Here is a 16,039-nt window from a genome sequence, read left to right as displayed (position 1 = left end):
CAGTTGGTAATGTGAATTGCAATTTGCCAAAATGAACCGTCACGATTTGCCAATTTTCTTGTTGTGATGACCGAGCCTGCAAAGCTTGTATCAAATCTTGAACTCCTTTCCTTTTGACAATCCTAGGTTTACTCTTAAAATCTTGGTAGTCATGCGTTTTGGGCCTAAATCCACGATCCAACCCAAAAAACGGATTGTTAGCCACGTGCTGGAGGTTATATATACTCTCTTCCTCGAGAGAGTCAAGTAACACAATATCATAAACCTAAACACTACATTGTATATGTGCTCCTTCTGACTTGATCGTCAGAGTACCTTGCAGGTACACCCCCTCCTCGTCATCATCAACACTGTGCAAGATGTTCGTGACCCCTTTCTGGTTCTGATCCTCAGGTCAGTACAATTACCAAAAGCACTGGTAAACAAAAGTGTAGATCAAAAAGTGCATCTTATTTCCAGAATAGTCTGAATTTATACTTTTTTTCAGGTGAAGTGAATTTGAGATAAATTTGGTCTTAATTATTCGGGCCTTTGATCAACTCGGAAATATATATATATATATATATATATATATATATATCTATATATATATATATATATATATATATATATATATATATATATATATATATATATATATATATATATAGGAGAGTTATATTTACTCCAAGAGTAAGTTATTATAACTTACTCCAAATCTAGATCATTGATTCTTCTCAATCTAATGGTTAGAAATAATAAGTAATAGTTTTATCTCTCCACATTTAATTACTTATTATTTTTAACCACTAGATTGAAAAGAATCAATGGTCTAAATTTGGAGTAAGTTATAATAACTTACTCCTGGAGTAAATATAACCCTCCTCATATATATATATATATATATATATATATATATATATATATATATATATATATATATATATATATATATATATATATATATATATATATATATATATATATATATATATATATATATATATATATATGTTTATATTATAAATAAAATTTATATTACAATAAAATTTATACTAAAATAATATATATTTATATTATAAATCATATTTATTTTAGAATAAAATTTTATTTGTTATTTTGAAATATAGATAATATTAGTTATTTTAAAAGCATATTTACATAAAGAATTTACTTTATAATCATTGAAAATATAAAATATTTTTATGTTCATCCAATCAAAATATTTTATATTATTAGTCTTTAAATATATTTATTTGACAAAATTTAATTAAATACATGTAAAAAAAATTACACGCTAATGTATAATAATTGAACAGATAAAAAAACTGTATTAGTATTCATCTTTGATAAAAATAAATTAACATCCACTTTATGTTTGACCAGTCATTTAAGTTACTCATATAAAGTTGTGCATAATCAATGCATTCAAGTAGATTAAATGATTGTTTCCACAAAATAAAAAAAGTAAATGAATAATTATCAATAGTTTATTGCTATAATTATAAATTATAAATTTTAACTTGATGATTAAGTGGCAAATCTCTTAACCAATACAATTATGACAATTAAGATGGGTAAAGTTAGCCATAACCACCATACCTTCGTAATCATTTGAATCTTGGCGTGCAAGATTCGCTCCTTCGTCCTTGCCTTTTGTCGATCCATTGTCTTTCCTGTACAATAATGTTTAGACAAGTGACCTCACTTCTCATAGTGATAGCACTACACACCTTTACCTTTCTTATCTTCTTTGTCCTTTCAATAGTTTCATCTTATTCCTTTCGAGGATTCAAAAGTTTTATCTTCGACCTGCTGCTTGTGAGAATTCGACCAAAGCTTCTTGCCCTGAGTCTTGTCGAATTTGCGATTAAATTTGTTGGAACCACCATTTTTTCTCCATGCACTACAAGAAAATATTGATTTTGCGACACTTGGATTGCGACCGTGGAGTAAAAATTGTCCTCCTTCTATATTTACGACAGTTACCGCGACACTTATAAGCAATTGCCTCAAAAATTTTAAAAGAAAGTTGAGCCCTTTTTAGCCTAAGGCCCACGACTGTTATCGAAACGCCCCTGGACAAAAATTACGACTGTTTTCATGTGGTCGGGGCCCAAGTAACACCTTTTCTTTTGGATGAATAAAGGCAAATCTACATAGTAACCCATCACTTCAAATCCTACGACGGAGTAGGGACTGACGTCGCTAAACATTCGCGAGCGTTCATTTACTGTCGTTGTATTCCATGGAAGTTAAAAGAGCGCTTCAACATAACCATTGTTGGGTTGACGCGTTACTTTTTTTTCTTCACATTTCTTGTAAAAACCCTAAAATTTCTCATGGTACAGTTGAATCAACCAAACCCCAAAACCTAGTGTCTCTCAAATCTCTCTGGATGGTGGAATCAACGAAAACACCAAAATCTATCTTCTCTCAAATCTTTCTGGATGGTTGAATAAACAAAAACCCCAAAATCACTCCTCTATCACATCAAATCTCTTCATCTCTTTCTGCTTTTGAATGAGGTAGTAGATTGGATCAGTTTTCAATTAAGGTACAAAGCCGAATCAATTTTTAGTGAATATTTTTCCCAATTCGATAGACTTGATTATCTATTTTAGGGCTTTGTTCATGGGGAAGTTATCACCGATGGATACCAGTGTGACGTGTTTTCATTTGTGTGTTGCAGCAAGAGGATGGATATGTGCTATTGCCATGTGATTTCGAAGCAAATCGCATTCGAGATTTCGATGTTGTTGTATAGAGTACTCATCAACTATTATGCAGACGCAGTTGGTAATGTGAATTGCAATTTGCCAAAATGAACCGTCACGATTTGCCAATTTTCTTGTTGTGATGACCGAGCCTGCAAAGCTTGTATCAAATCTTGAACTCCTTTCCTTTTGACAATCCTAGGTTTACTCTTAAAATCTTGGTAGTCATGCGTTTTGGGCCTAAATCCACGATCCAACCCAAAAAACGGATTGTTAGCCACGTGCTGGAGGTTATATATACTCTCTTCCTCGAGAGAGTCAAGTAACACAATATCATAAACCTAAACACTACATTGTATATGTGCTCCTTCTGACTTGATCGTCAGAGTACCTTGCAGGTACACCCCCTCCTCGTCATCATCAACACTGTGCAAGATGTTCGTGACCCCTTTCTGGTTCTGATCCTCAGGTCAGTACAATTACCAAAAGCACTGGTAAACAAAAGTGTAGATCAAAAAGTGCATCTTATTTCCAGAATAGACTGAATTTATACTTTTTTTCAGGTGAAGTGAATTTGAGATAAATTTGGTCTTAATTATTCGGGCCTTTGATCAACTCGGAAATATATATATATATATATATATATATATATATATATATATATATATATATATATAGGAGAGTTATATTTACTCCAAGAGTAAGTTATTATAACTTACTCCAAATCTAGATCATTGATTCTTCTCAATCTAATGGTTAGAAATAATAAGTAATAGTTTTATCTCTCCACATTTAATTACTTATTATTTTTAACCACTAGATTGAAAAGAATCAATGGTCTAGATTTGGAGTAAGTTATAATAACTTACTCCTGGAGTAAATATAACCCTCCTCATATATATATATATATATATATATATATATATATATATATATATATATATAGATATATATATATGTTTATATTATAAATAAAATTTATATTACAATAAAATTTATACTAAAATAATATATATTTATATTATAAATCATATTTATTTTAGAATAAAATTTTATTTGTTATTTTGAAATATAGATAATATTAGTTATTTTAAAAGCATATTTACATAAAGAATTTACTTTATAATCATTGAAAATATAAAATATTTTTATGTTCATCCAATCAAAATATTTTATATTATTAGTCTTTAAATATATTTATTTGACAAAATTTAATTAAATACATGTAAAAAAAATTACACGCTAATGTATAATAATTGAACAGATAAAAAAACTGTATTAGTATTCATCTTTGATAAAAATAAATTAACATCCACTTTATGTTTGACCAGTCATTTAAGTTACTCATATAAAGTTGTGCATAATCAATGCATTCAAGTAGATTAAATGATTGTTTCCACAAAATAAAAAAAGTAAATGAATAATTATCAATAGTTTATTGCTATAATTATAAATTATAAATTTTAACTTGATGATTAAGTGGCAAATCTCTTAACCAATACAATTATGACAATTAAGATGGGTAAAGTTACCCTTTATTTCATGATGGGTAAGGAAGTAGGCACCTTTTAAAAGATCCAAACAAAAGAAAGATATTGATTTATGTACTTTCCCTCCTTCCACTATCAATCCTCTCACCTTCCCTCAAAACAAACACACCATAAGTGTACTAATAAAGATCAATTCTATTCATTGTCAATTACTTTTATTTCTCTTTAATATTGGTTGTTTTTCACTTTTTATATTTTATGGACTTGGGTCGAGTAAAATCATACACATAACTCAATTATTTAACAGTATTATATATTTTATATACTAAAATAGCAACCTTTTTCTGACCAAACACTCAAAATGTACGATGGTCAAATTAGAGTCATAAACAATATGCTCCCCCACTTGTTTACAGACGCTCCACCCTCTTGTATAAAAAGAAAGCTCATCTCCATAAACTAAATCACACAGCAAACAACAATATATTCATCATTCCCAATGGCTTCTTCTTCTTCTTCTGTTATCATCCATTTCTTCATCTTATCACTATCCCTTTTCTCACTTTCTTCCTTATCAGCATCCTCTCAACCCCACTCCTTCATTCTTCCCATCAGAAAAGACCCATCAACCAACCTCTTCTACACATCACTCGGCATAGGAACTCCTAGAACAAATTTCAATCTAGCCATTGATCTTGGAGGAGAAAATCTCTGGTATGACTGTGACACTCACTACAACTCATCCTCCTACACTCCTATTCATTGTGACTCCAAGCAATGTCCTGAAATTGGATGCATGGGCTGCAATGGCCCCTTCAAACCAGGTTGCACTAACAACACATGTCCTTCTCCTGCACTAAACTCATTCGCCAAATTCATTTACGGTGGTGGCCTTGGTCAAGATTTCATTTTCATTTCTCAAACCAAAGTTTCTGGCTTGCTTTCAAGCTGCATTGACACTGATTCATTCCCATCATTCACTGGCAATGAGTCAGCACTTAATGGCTTACCAAAAAACACCAAAGGAATCATTGGTCTTTCAAGATCAAACCTTTCATTACCCAAACAGCTTGCTTTGAAAAACAAACTTCCACCCAGATTCTCTCTTTGTTTGCCTTCTTCAAATAAACAAGGATACACTAACTTGCTTGCTGGATCAGATGATAAATTCTCCAAATTTGTTCAAACTACACCACTCATTGTGAACCCTTTTTCAACAGGTCCTGTTTCTGTTAAAGGTGTTTCTTCAAATGAGTATTTCATTGATGTGAAAGCTGTTAAGATTGATGGACAAGTTTTGAACTTGAAGCCTTCTTTGTTGTCCCTTAACAAAAAAGGAAATGGTGGCACCAAAATCAGTACATTAACTCCTTTCACTGAATTGCACACAACAGTTTACAAGCCCTTTATTCGAGATTTCCTCAAGAAAGCTTCAGATAGGAAACTAAAGAGAGTGAAATCAGTGGCACCATTTGAGGCATGTTTTGACTCAACCAGCATTGTAAAATCTCTACCAAGAGTTGATCTTGTTCTTCAAAAGGATGTGCAGTGGACTATTCATGAAACCAATTTGTTGGTTAATGTAAGGAAAAATGTAGCATGTGTTGGAATTGTTGATGGAGGGACAGAGTCAAGGATGTCTTTTACAAAACCTTCAATTGTTATTGGTGGACATCAATTGGTGGACAATCTTCTGGTGTTTGATCTATCTTCCTCAAAGTTGAGCTTTAGTTCTTCACTTTTGGTCCACAATGCAAGTTGTTCCTAAATCCTTCTTCTAGTCTTGAATTTAGATTAGATGATGCACTTTTTATTTCTTAGTTTTCTCAGCATTTGTTTGCTTTGTAGTGGAAAACAAAATTGTTGTTTAGTTCTTTCTGTAATTTGTTTGAGACCAGATTGGATGTAATCCTTTTTGTTTTTATGATGTAATCCTAGTTATGAAAGTTGTTGTTTTGTTCTTTCTGCAATTTGTTTGACACCAAAACTATTGATCAACATATGATTTTTCTAGTTATGCTACCTAAAAAATAAAATAAACAGTCACAAAAATGTCTAACAAAGTACAGAATAATTCAGTTTAGAAAACAATGCTCAAGATTAAAAAGTTTTTAAACACTAGAGGAGTTTATGCAATCTGTAATTAGTCTTGGTTTAGTAACCACTAAATTTGGACGCCCAGTTTAAAAAAATCTTAGTTATTCTAATTGATTACCATGAATATATTTAAATTGCTTACAGTCAATAGATTGAATTCCACAAGATTTTTTATCACAAAAAATGTCTTTAAAGTTTTAATTCAATACACCTCGCTTAATTTCTTGTTATTTTAGAGAAATTTACTGTACAAGATTTGGATCTAATATTTTTTTTGATAAGCATTTGGATCTAATATTGGATCTATACAAGGGAACTATTATCTTGAATTTATTCCAGACGACAGAAACGTGACAGTACTTGTGAGCTGTGTCATTTAGTTTGTTGATAGAAAAATATTTTCCAGGATCTTGTGGCTCTAGCTATGAAGCACAAGCTTTAATAAACGGAGACACTCCACACGACACGACACGACACTCCGACATCACTAATATAAAAAATATAAAAGACCGACATAGCTATATATATTAGAAAATTTCTTTATCCACCTTTCTATGGGGTCATCCTCAGCAAAAATCCCAGTTTACCCCTGCTTCGGAAGTATTTTTTATTTAAAAAATTTTCCCAGACTTCGAAAATTCATCTCCGAAAACACCAAAAGGGGGGGGGGGGGGGGGTGTTTTCGGAGATGCACTTCCGAAAACACATTTTTTCAGATTTTAGTGTAATTCGGAAGTGCATTTCCGAATTATACAGAAGTCTATTTTTTTTATGCTTTTTCTAATAGTCCTGTACGAAATATATACAAAACGTATAATATATACAAAACGGAAAAGCCGAACAAAACAAACGACATATCAACGTAATATACTAATATAATAAATAAAATTCAAATAATATATACAGACCGAGTCATAGTGTGCGAAATATATAATCCAAATACAAAAAAAATAAACCTGAACCCCTACTGGGTATGCCTAACCCTCTCTCCCTGGGACCTCCTCTGCCGTTTGTATGCCGCCGCACGGCCCGCATCAGTGACGATCCTCTCCATCACGGCGACTGCCTCTGGACCGCCCTGATCAACGATACCTCGATCCAACGCGTCCCGCCCAAGCATCTCTATCCGCTGGCAGATCGGCAGGAGATCAATGGCGTGGTCATCCTCGGCCTGCTTGTTCTCCAGGATCTCCTCGTGTGCTGGCTTAGGAGCGCCGGGAGCGACGGGTCTCATCAGAGGATGTGACACCCGATAGAACCATGTGACATACCCCTCCACACTGTGTCAGTCCTGGGTGACCCGAATGCGACGATACTCCTCCGGGATCACATGACGCTCCCAATCCTCAAATATGCCAGTGAGCTGCACTCGGGTCACTGTGTCGGGAGCAACCTCAAAAGGTGACCTGGGTATCAGCTACACAAATCCAAACTGCCGCATGCACCGCTCAGGGAGATACCGCACCATGGTGTTGGTCCCGCATGCCAACCAGCCAGAATATAACAATATGCTGTCAAAGGGGACAACATCAGTGTAGTCGTTGGATGGCCTCCAACAGACGCCATCGTGCATCGTGCGGTCGAGGTACCCACGGTATGGTCCCACTACATTGTTCCCCCTCTGGAGAACGTATCTGGCGGCCCTGGGCATGGCGTCCCCGTACGCGGAATCAACGCGGAAGCCGTGGATGCGGGGGAAGTAGGAGATGATCCAGCTCTGAAACACAAACACGATAATGTGTTCAAAATAAAAACGAAACATAAATAAATGTGAAACAATTAAAATGAAACGTACCGTAAGTAGTGTGCAGGATCCGGTCAACTGCCTGGTCCTCCAGTTGGAGGCCTCATTCAGCTTCTGGTATAGGTATGCCAGAACAGCTGACCCCTAGTTCCACTGGTGAACGGTAGTCAAGTCCATGAAATAGCGGAGGTAGGTCACGTCGACGTACCTTGCACTCTTGTCCACAAAGAGTGCAACGCCTACCACAAACATGTACCAGCACCGGAGAGCGCAACCACGGTGATACTGTGTAAATAGGGCATCATCCGCCTCCTCGGATTCGGCCGCCGCCACCAGGTGGTGCTTGAAATAAGCGCTCAGTGTGGAGAACCAGATATGAGGCCCATTTGTCGTCTGGCACTCAAAGACAGCAACTTCGGGCTCCATACCCAAATAGAGCGCCATCCACTCACTGGCTTCGATCCTCTGGATCCGGGAGTGGTCCAACAGCGCCCCCCTGATCGGCAAGTGGAGAAGACACTGCACATCGTGCAAGGTGATCGTCATCTCCCCAACCGATAAGTGGAAAAAAGACATCTCCCTGTGCCACCTCTCCACAAAGGCACCCTGCATGATGTGGCTGATGGTGGTATACCCCGTCATGCACAACCCACTAAGCCCTGGAGCTCTCACCGCGTCGTTAAACCACTCAGCATTCGGTTTAAACAAACTGAAAACCTTCCGGGAGTGGTTCACCATTTTCAAAGTCTCTCTCTCTCCTGTTACAACAAAAACAAATAAAAAGTATGTTAATTAGACCGTTAAGAAAATGTTGAATAAACGGCTAAATTAAAAACGGTTAAATAATAAAGTCGGGCAAATTATAAAAAATACCTCTCCCCCCCAGATACGCCGAGCGACGTGCTCGTGGTAGGTAATCAGCAAGGTAGTGTCACTGGACCCTCCCGGGTAGCCCTCCTCCTGCTCCTCCTCCCCGTGGGGAGGATCAACATCCTGTACCTCCTCCGCCTCGTGGTATGTCACTGCCTCATCCTCCTCCTCTCGCTGGCGAGAAGAAGATACCCGAGGCAGACAACTCCTCGATCCATATGCAGTGTTACCCTCGTCCATCTGCACGAGAGCTCGCACACGTCCCCGCCCCTGCCCCCGTCCCTGCGTCGACGCCAGCTGCGCCGTCCGCTCGCGTCTAGCTGACGCAGTCTGGGTCTCTCTACCCTGTCTGATGCGTACTTGGTTGCCTGTCATGTTCCTGAAAACAATTGAAATCAATAAGAATGCGAGACAATAGAAAAAACTAAAAAAAATTCATTTCTAGACAACTTCGGAAGTTCATTTCCGAAACTGGGAATGGAGGTGTTTTTGAAAATGAACTTCCGAAACACCTCTGCGAAGAAGTTTTCTGCAACTTCTATGGCAGACCCCAAAAACCAACATTAAAACAACTTGTAATGCTTCTAAACAACCTAAATACTACTAACAACCTACCCCTATATCATTTTTGTAATTTCTAAAAACCCTTACATGCATTTGAATTATGGATCTAAGGATTATAAAACTTACAAATTGAAGTGATTGGAGGGCTTTTGAATGTAGTATAGCAAGTTGATGGAGCCTTGGAAGTGGTTTGCAAAAAATCTCTTTGGGGTTGAGTTTGAAGTTGATTTAGGGTAAATGAATTGGGGGAGGAGGGTGTTTTACGAAATCTGCAAAATGCGCAGTATTTCGAAAATGCACTTCCGAAATGCTATTTTCGGAAATGCATTTCCGAAATAAGACAAATTTTGAAAAAAAAAAAGGCGCTTTCGGAGATGCATCTCCGAGAACAGCATTTTCTTGCATTTCGGAAATGCATTTCCGAAGTAAGGGGTATATTTGGTTTTTCACCAGAGGTGACCAAGAAACTTGGGAGGTGGGTAAAGAAATTTCCATATATTATTCCCTCCATTTTTTATTATAAGTCGTTTTAGACTTTTCACACAGATTAAGAAAAATAATAGTTGTTATATGAAAATGAAAAATTATGAAGGTTTTTACAAAATTATCTTTCATTAATAACATGTGGAAGATAAATTTATATAATTGAAAAAAGAGAGAATAATAAATACTTAAGGATATAATAGAAAAAATAGTATTAATTATTCATTGAAATTGTAAAACGACTTATATTTAAATACAATTTTTTTCCAAAACGACTTATAATAAAAAACGGAGGGAGTATATAGTTTGAATTTTATTTATCAATCTATTATTTAAAATGTTGAAAAATATTCTAATAAAAAATAGGGTCATCATGCTAAGTGTGTCCCTGGATACTGGTTAAGTATTTCAAATAAAAAAATATTTTAAATTTAATGCATTGAATACACATAATATTCTTTACAAAGTTAATTATTTATGTTTTCAATGCATTGAATACATATATTTTGGATAAAAAAATTATATTTTTTAATTTATTAAACAATGCTTAACTTACCATTTTAATCTCTTAACCAGTATTTTGAGGTACCTTAAAAAATAAGGTTTTTATTTTTTCATTGATGATATTGTTCTAGGTCCGGTCCAATAACAAGACAAACAACTTTTTAGGCCCATAAATCAAGCCTCCAAATAAAATAATAAAGAAACATATTTAGGGGAATACTCTCCCTTAAGTGTTATCACACACTACCATAAAAAATCAATAATGTCTTTAGCGTCCGGAGATTCAGAGATGCTTCTCCAGACGCACCTATTTTAGACATTTCTCAGACCAAATTCATAGACATCTCAATTATGTCAAAATTTAATTCGGAGATGCATTTCTGTATGTGTAAAAAGTGAGTCCGAAGACGCATCTCCGTAAACACCATTTATTCAAACAATTGTGGGTGGTTCGGAGATGCATCTTCGGACGCTTTTGATACATATCCAGGGTCAGACCCTTCCCTCTTCCTCCATTTTCTAAAAATTTCTAAAAAAAATTCATTTGAGCTCTACAACGATTTTATCTTTGTATCTATTCACGGTCGGCCTAATCAAATTGGAGGTCCTGTTTTAATTTATAATAATTAAAAAGAAACATCAAAAATATAATTATATATTAATAAAAATAATATTTATTTATAATTATTTTGACTTTGATCAATCTCATTTTTTAATGTATTGGATTTTTATCATAGTATTTTTTTATTTATTGGATTTTTTTATATTTTTTTTTTATATTTATTAGTATTAATGTAAAAATTATGATTCAAATTTTGTTTTTGATTTAAAATAAATATATTACGTAAACAAATGTGCATACGCACGGGTTTGTTACTAGCAATATGAAACGATGTAATCCGTGTGAACGAGAAGATACCATAAGTTCGGGGTCAGGTAAATCCAAAGAAGCATCAAAGGACGACGACGAGCAAGCGATATGTCATACCATTAAAACCATAGCCAAAGGATTCACCGGGGGTGGTGAGACCAACTATGCCCGCAAAAGATACGCCCGTCAAGTCCTAAGTATTGACGACCTTCCCAAGATTGCAAGTACGAAAGCACTAGAATTTGCAAAAGTCTTTTAAGAGGAAGATGCGTTCGACATCCATCCTTATAGTGATGATCTCATGGTCATCACCGTTAACTGCAAATAATGGGAGATCAAAAGATTCTTAGTCGATCAGAAAAGCTCCACCCATATACTATACTAGGACGTCTTTGAGAGATTGTGTCTTGACCTCGAGGACCTAAACCCCTTCAAGGAATCGTCAGTTGGATTCTCAAGAGAGAAGTTGCAGGTGAAAGGGTACCTCACCCTGAGGATTACGTTCGGAGAGCTAGACCACGCCAAGATCATAAAGGTTAATTACTTAGTCATTAACGCCCCTTATTTATATAATATGATTATTGGGCGACCAACCTTTAACTGACTGGAAGCCGCTTTGTCTACCTTGTATCTATGCATGAAATACACGCTCCTTAACGGGTGAATGGGGGTCATTCACGAAGACCAAGAGATCTCTAGAAAGTGCTATGCAGAGAGCCTCAAATTAAAGAAAATGTGCCTCCCAAGCACGAGGGAGAAAATGGCCAACCTTGGGATTACACCACCCGACGAAGCAGGCGAGAGCAAGGAAGTTTCTCATATATCCCTACAGCACAACGAAGCCTGAAATCAAGAAGAAATTCCTCTTCCTCGGGAGCACTTAATATAGCCGTCTTATTTTTGTTATTTATTCATGTAAATGCTTTATCTTCTGTTATTTACTTAACTGACATTTTTCCGTGGGCAAGTGTTATAACTCTTTCGATTGTAAGAACAAGTTATTGATTGGGATGCACTCTTTTTCCTTTGCGCCTCCTAGGGGAAAAGGTTTTAACGAGGCATCTCATCCCTGATTTATCTATGTTTATTTTTTATCCCATATTTATGCAGGAAATCTAACTCTATGAGAGAAAAACAATTATATTTTTTGGATCCCACGACGGTGGTTCCTTGCCGCCCATAGAGGAACCTATAGTTGTTGGATCTCCCAAATGTGGATCTTTTCCGCCCATAGAGGAAATTATATTTTCTAGATCCCCCAATAGTGAATCCTTGCCGCCCATAGAGGTAATTATATTTGTTGGATCCCCCACGATTGCTGCCCATATAGCCAATTATATTTTCTGGATCCCCTAGTGGTGGATCCTTGTGTTGATAGAGGAAATTATATTTGCTGGATCCCCCATGGGAGGAACCTCTTTGCCTATAGAGGTAATTATATTTGTTAGATCCCCTAGAGGAGGATCCTTTCCGCCCATAGAGATTATTATATTTGTTGGATCCCCCAACGGTGGATCCTTGTCACCCATAGAGGCAATTATATTTGTTGAATCCCCTATGAGAGGATCCTTACTTCCCGCATAGGCAATAATATTTTCTAGTTCCCCAAGGATGGATCTTTGCCGCACATAAATACAATTATGTTTGTCGGATTCCCCACGGGAGGATCCTTGCCGCCTATAGAGGCAATTATTATTTTTGGATCCCTCAGCGGTGGATCCTTTTCGCCTATAGGGAAATTATATTTGCTGGCCCCTCCACAAGAGAATCCTTACCACCCGTAGAGGCTATTATATTTGTTGGATCTCCCCAGGGTGGATCCTTGTTGTACATAAAGACAATAATATTTGTTGGACCCCCCCTAAGGGGCTGCCCAAAGAGGCAACCATAACCACAAGACGTCTAAAAAGAAAAATGAAAGAAAAATTAAACGTTAAAAATAATTCATATAAAGACGCCTCTTGAGGGGCGCTGATGTTCCAAACAATTACAGAAGCCCCTACAGAGGTAATCATAATTACAACCAAAAATAAAAAGAGAGGGTGAGGAGTCATTCTTCATCCACCAGCTCCCCATTCAAAACCACCTCAAAAGCGTCCAGAGGACTTAAATCCAGATGGGGATAAAGGAGGGCCACATGTTTTCTCGCCTCATCAAAATGATTAGCTGAGGCCACCACGGCTTCGTCCATGAACTGAGAGACATGCCCCTCCAAGCTTTCAAGATTACCTTGGGTTTCCTCTAGCGACCTCTTCAAACTCTCATCTCTGCTAATTGGATATGCGCCTGGTAGCCACTCCTTTGGCGAGCGCTTTCGCGTCATCCCTCTTTTCCTTAATCTTCCTCAGCACCACACTATCTTCTCGGGTATGCTTGTTCAGGTTAATCGTCCCGAACTGCATTCTCCCTAAGGTATCAGGACGTTTTTTCCTCAGTGCTCTTCCCACAAAAAAGCACCTCACTAACTAGACCTCCAACAAAGTTAACAGTTGGGTAGGAGACATGGCAACAAATTCCTTATAGTCATCTAAGGAATTCCTCGAGAAGGAGAAGAGGTGATCGACGAAAGCAACAACGTCAATATCAGGAATACTCTGCAAAGGATTTACCAGAGAAGGATGACTATCCATCGACTTCTCCACACCAAGAATTATCCTAGGATTCCTTTCCGAGCCAGATAAATCCTCCTCTGTTCTTGGGGCCTGAGGGGGACTGATCTCCACCGCCCGAGAGGTTTCACCTTACAACATCCATGGAGCATCAGAGGTACTACGAGAGATATACCGCATTTCCCACTGCTCAACCATCTGCATCTTCACTAGGCGCTCCATTTTTTTGTTAAGATACACCACCATTTTCTCTCATGCATATGATAAATTATAAAAATGCGTCGGCATAAATGAAGCGCCAATAAAAATATTTTCCCTTACTTGAGTAATCCTCCACTCCGTTGCCATCTTCCTAGTCCTGAACAATAAGGGTACTACAATCCAGGGGGTGAAAGCACTCCAAAACTTGAATTACCTCATGATCTAAGGGAGGAAGGACACATGAATCAACCCTGATGATGAACTTAGGATCTGGGATGCAAAAAAGGGGAACAAGGGTTTGCCTCCTGCTTCCACCAACACGGGAGATGCATTAGTCTACCCCTTTATATGAGCAAATATGTCCTTCCAATCGTCGTAAGGGTTGGCAAAGGGTTTTAGAAAACGCACCCTTGAAAAAGGGAGCAAAGTTACCCAGCCACTGCCAGGAGGCAACTCTGGCCCAAAAAAGTATAAGAGTACTCTTATAGTGGAGGACACCCCAGATGATGGGAAAAAAAATCTGAAAGGCCCTCAAAATGCCCTAAACATTTGGTGTAACTTGAGAAGAGGCCACATTAACAACGGTTGAAAACTCTATTTTGGAGGAGGTAAAAAGAACTTGAGCCCCCTAGTCATAAATAACAGGGTGATGGAGGTAGAAGTTGAGAGCCCAGATCCCCAAAGGTGTCCCCATCTACTCTCTCATCCCTTGAATACTGCTCCATGAGCACATCCCTCTCTTGCCCCGTACTAGAAAAACTAATACCATGACGAATCTTCTTGATCATATCTGCATTGGAGTATCGGGAGGCTATGTCTCGCACATGGATAAACATCGTTTTTCTCTCCATAATGAAGGAAAGTAAGGGGTCGAAGAAATGAAAATTCAAAATGCAAGATGTTTTTTAAAAGAAGAGGAAGTGAAGCGCTACTTCTGAAAATATATAGGAAAGCCAAGGGAACAAGCACCACATTCACCCTATAGATTGGCTCCAGGAATGGGAAAGTATCCACACCTGAGTACCACGTGTAAACACGGGAAATAGATTCATTTTCTCAAGGAATACCATTATGAGGTGCATTAAATTTTACACATGCCTCTTACCCTCCAGCACTCAACCTGGCCAAATCGGTTGACATCACATCAATGTCAACATGAATATACAAGCCCAAAAACATTTCCAGTTGAAAGACTCGCCTGCTACTACTCTCCCTACACTGAGGGACTCTTTAGAAAAGGGGCGTCTCCCTTGAACGCCGTCCTCATCCAGGGGAATCATTGGTAGGGTGATGGACACTTTCAGGGAAGAAGAATAGCTTTAAATGTGTTCAGAGGAAGTATTTAGACGTGTGTAGTCTTGATACAAAGAAAGAAGTAATCCTCTATTTTCTCGGTCAACCGATTATCTTTTTTGCTTTTTCATTCCTTTGTTCCACATTTATTCAACTGATCTTTTACCTGCTTCAACCTTCTTGAAACTTTCTATGTAGATTGTCTTGCTTGCAGCCAATTTCTTATCACATTGTTTGTATTTTTATACCCTCTCCCATAGATCATTGAAAGTTTTTGAGGTTCTTATCCTGATGCTTTTCACGAACTTGGACCCATGCTAAAGTTTGAGAGTTAAAAAATACGTTTTATCTCATCATCTGCATTCTTAACTAGAATGACTTCCTTAGTAAATCTCTCCATGTATGATAATAGGGTTCCTCACTCCCCTGCATTATCGAGCCAAAACATTCAACTGGTTATGGATGGTTGTCTATAGATGTTGTAAAAGTTGCAATAAAGCAAATGTGAAGCTTTCCCCATATGTTAATGGATTCATTTCTCAGTCCTTTGAACCATGTCATAACGCCGACTTTTAACGTCAAAAAGAACAATTTACACTTCTGTGGACTCCTTGCTC

At 37.1% G+C, this 16,039-nt stretch overlaps 1 protein-coding gene across 1 annotated transcript; it reads left to right on the top strand.

Moving 5' to 3' along the window:
* The first annotated feature begins 4,578 nt into the window (after positions 1–4,578).
* Positions 4,579–6,132, top strand: LOC131642166 (probable aspartic proteinase GIP2). The gene has a single exon (XM_058912443.1). The coding sequence runs from the start codon at positions 4,686–4,688 to the stop codon at positions 5,952–5,954; it is 1,269 nt and encodes a 422-aa protein (XP_058768426.1). The 5' UTR covers positions 4,579–4,685; the 3' UTR covers positions 5,955–6,132.
* Positions 6,133–16,039: the final 9,907 nt, after the last annotated feature.

Source organism: Vicia villosa, unplaced genomic scaffold (assembly GCF_029867415.1).
Source record: "Vicia villosa cultivar HV-30 ecotype Madison, WI unplaced genomic scaffold, Vvil1.0 ctg.004575F_1_1, whole genome shotgun sequence".
In the NCBI taxonomy this organism is placed as follows: domain Eukaryota; kingdom Viridiplantae; phylum Streptophyta; class Magnoliopsida; order Fabales; family Fabaceae; genus Vicia; species Vicia villosa.
This window is presented reverse-complemented; position numbering and strand designations above follow the sequence as displayed.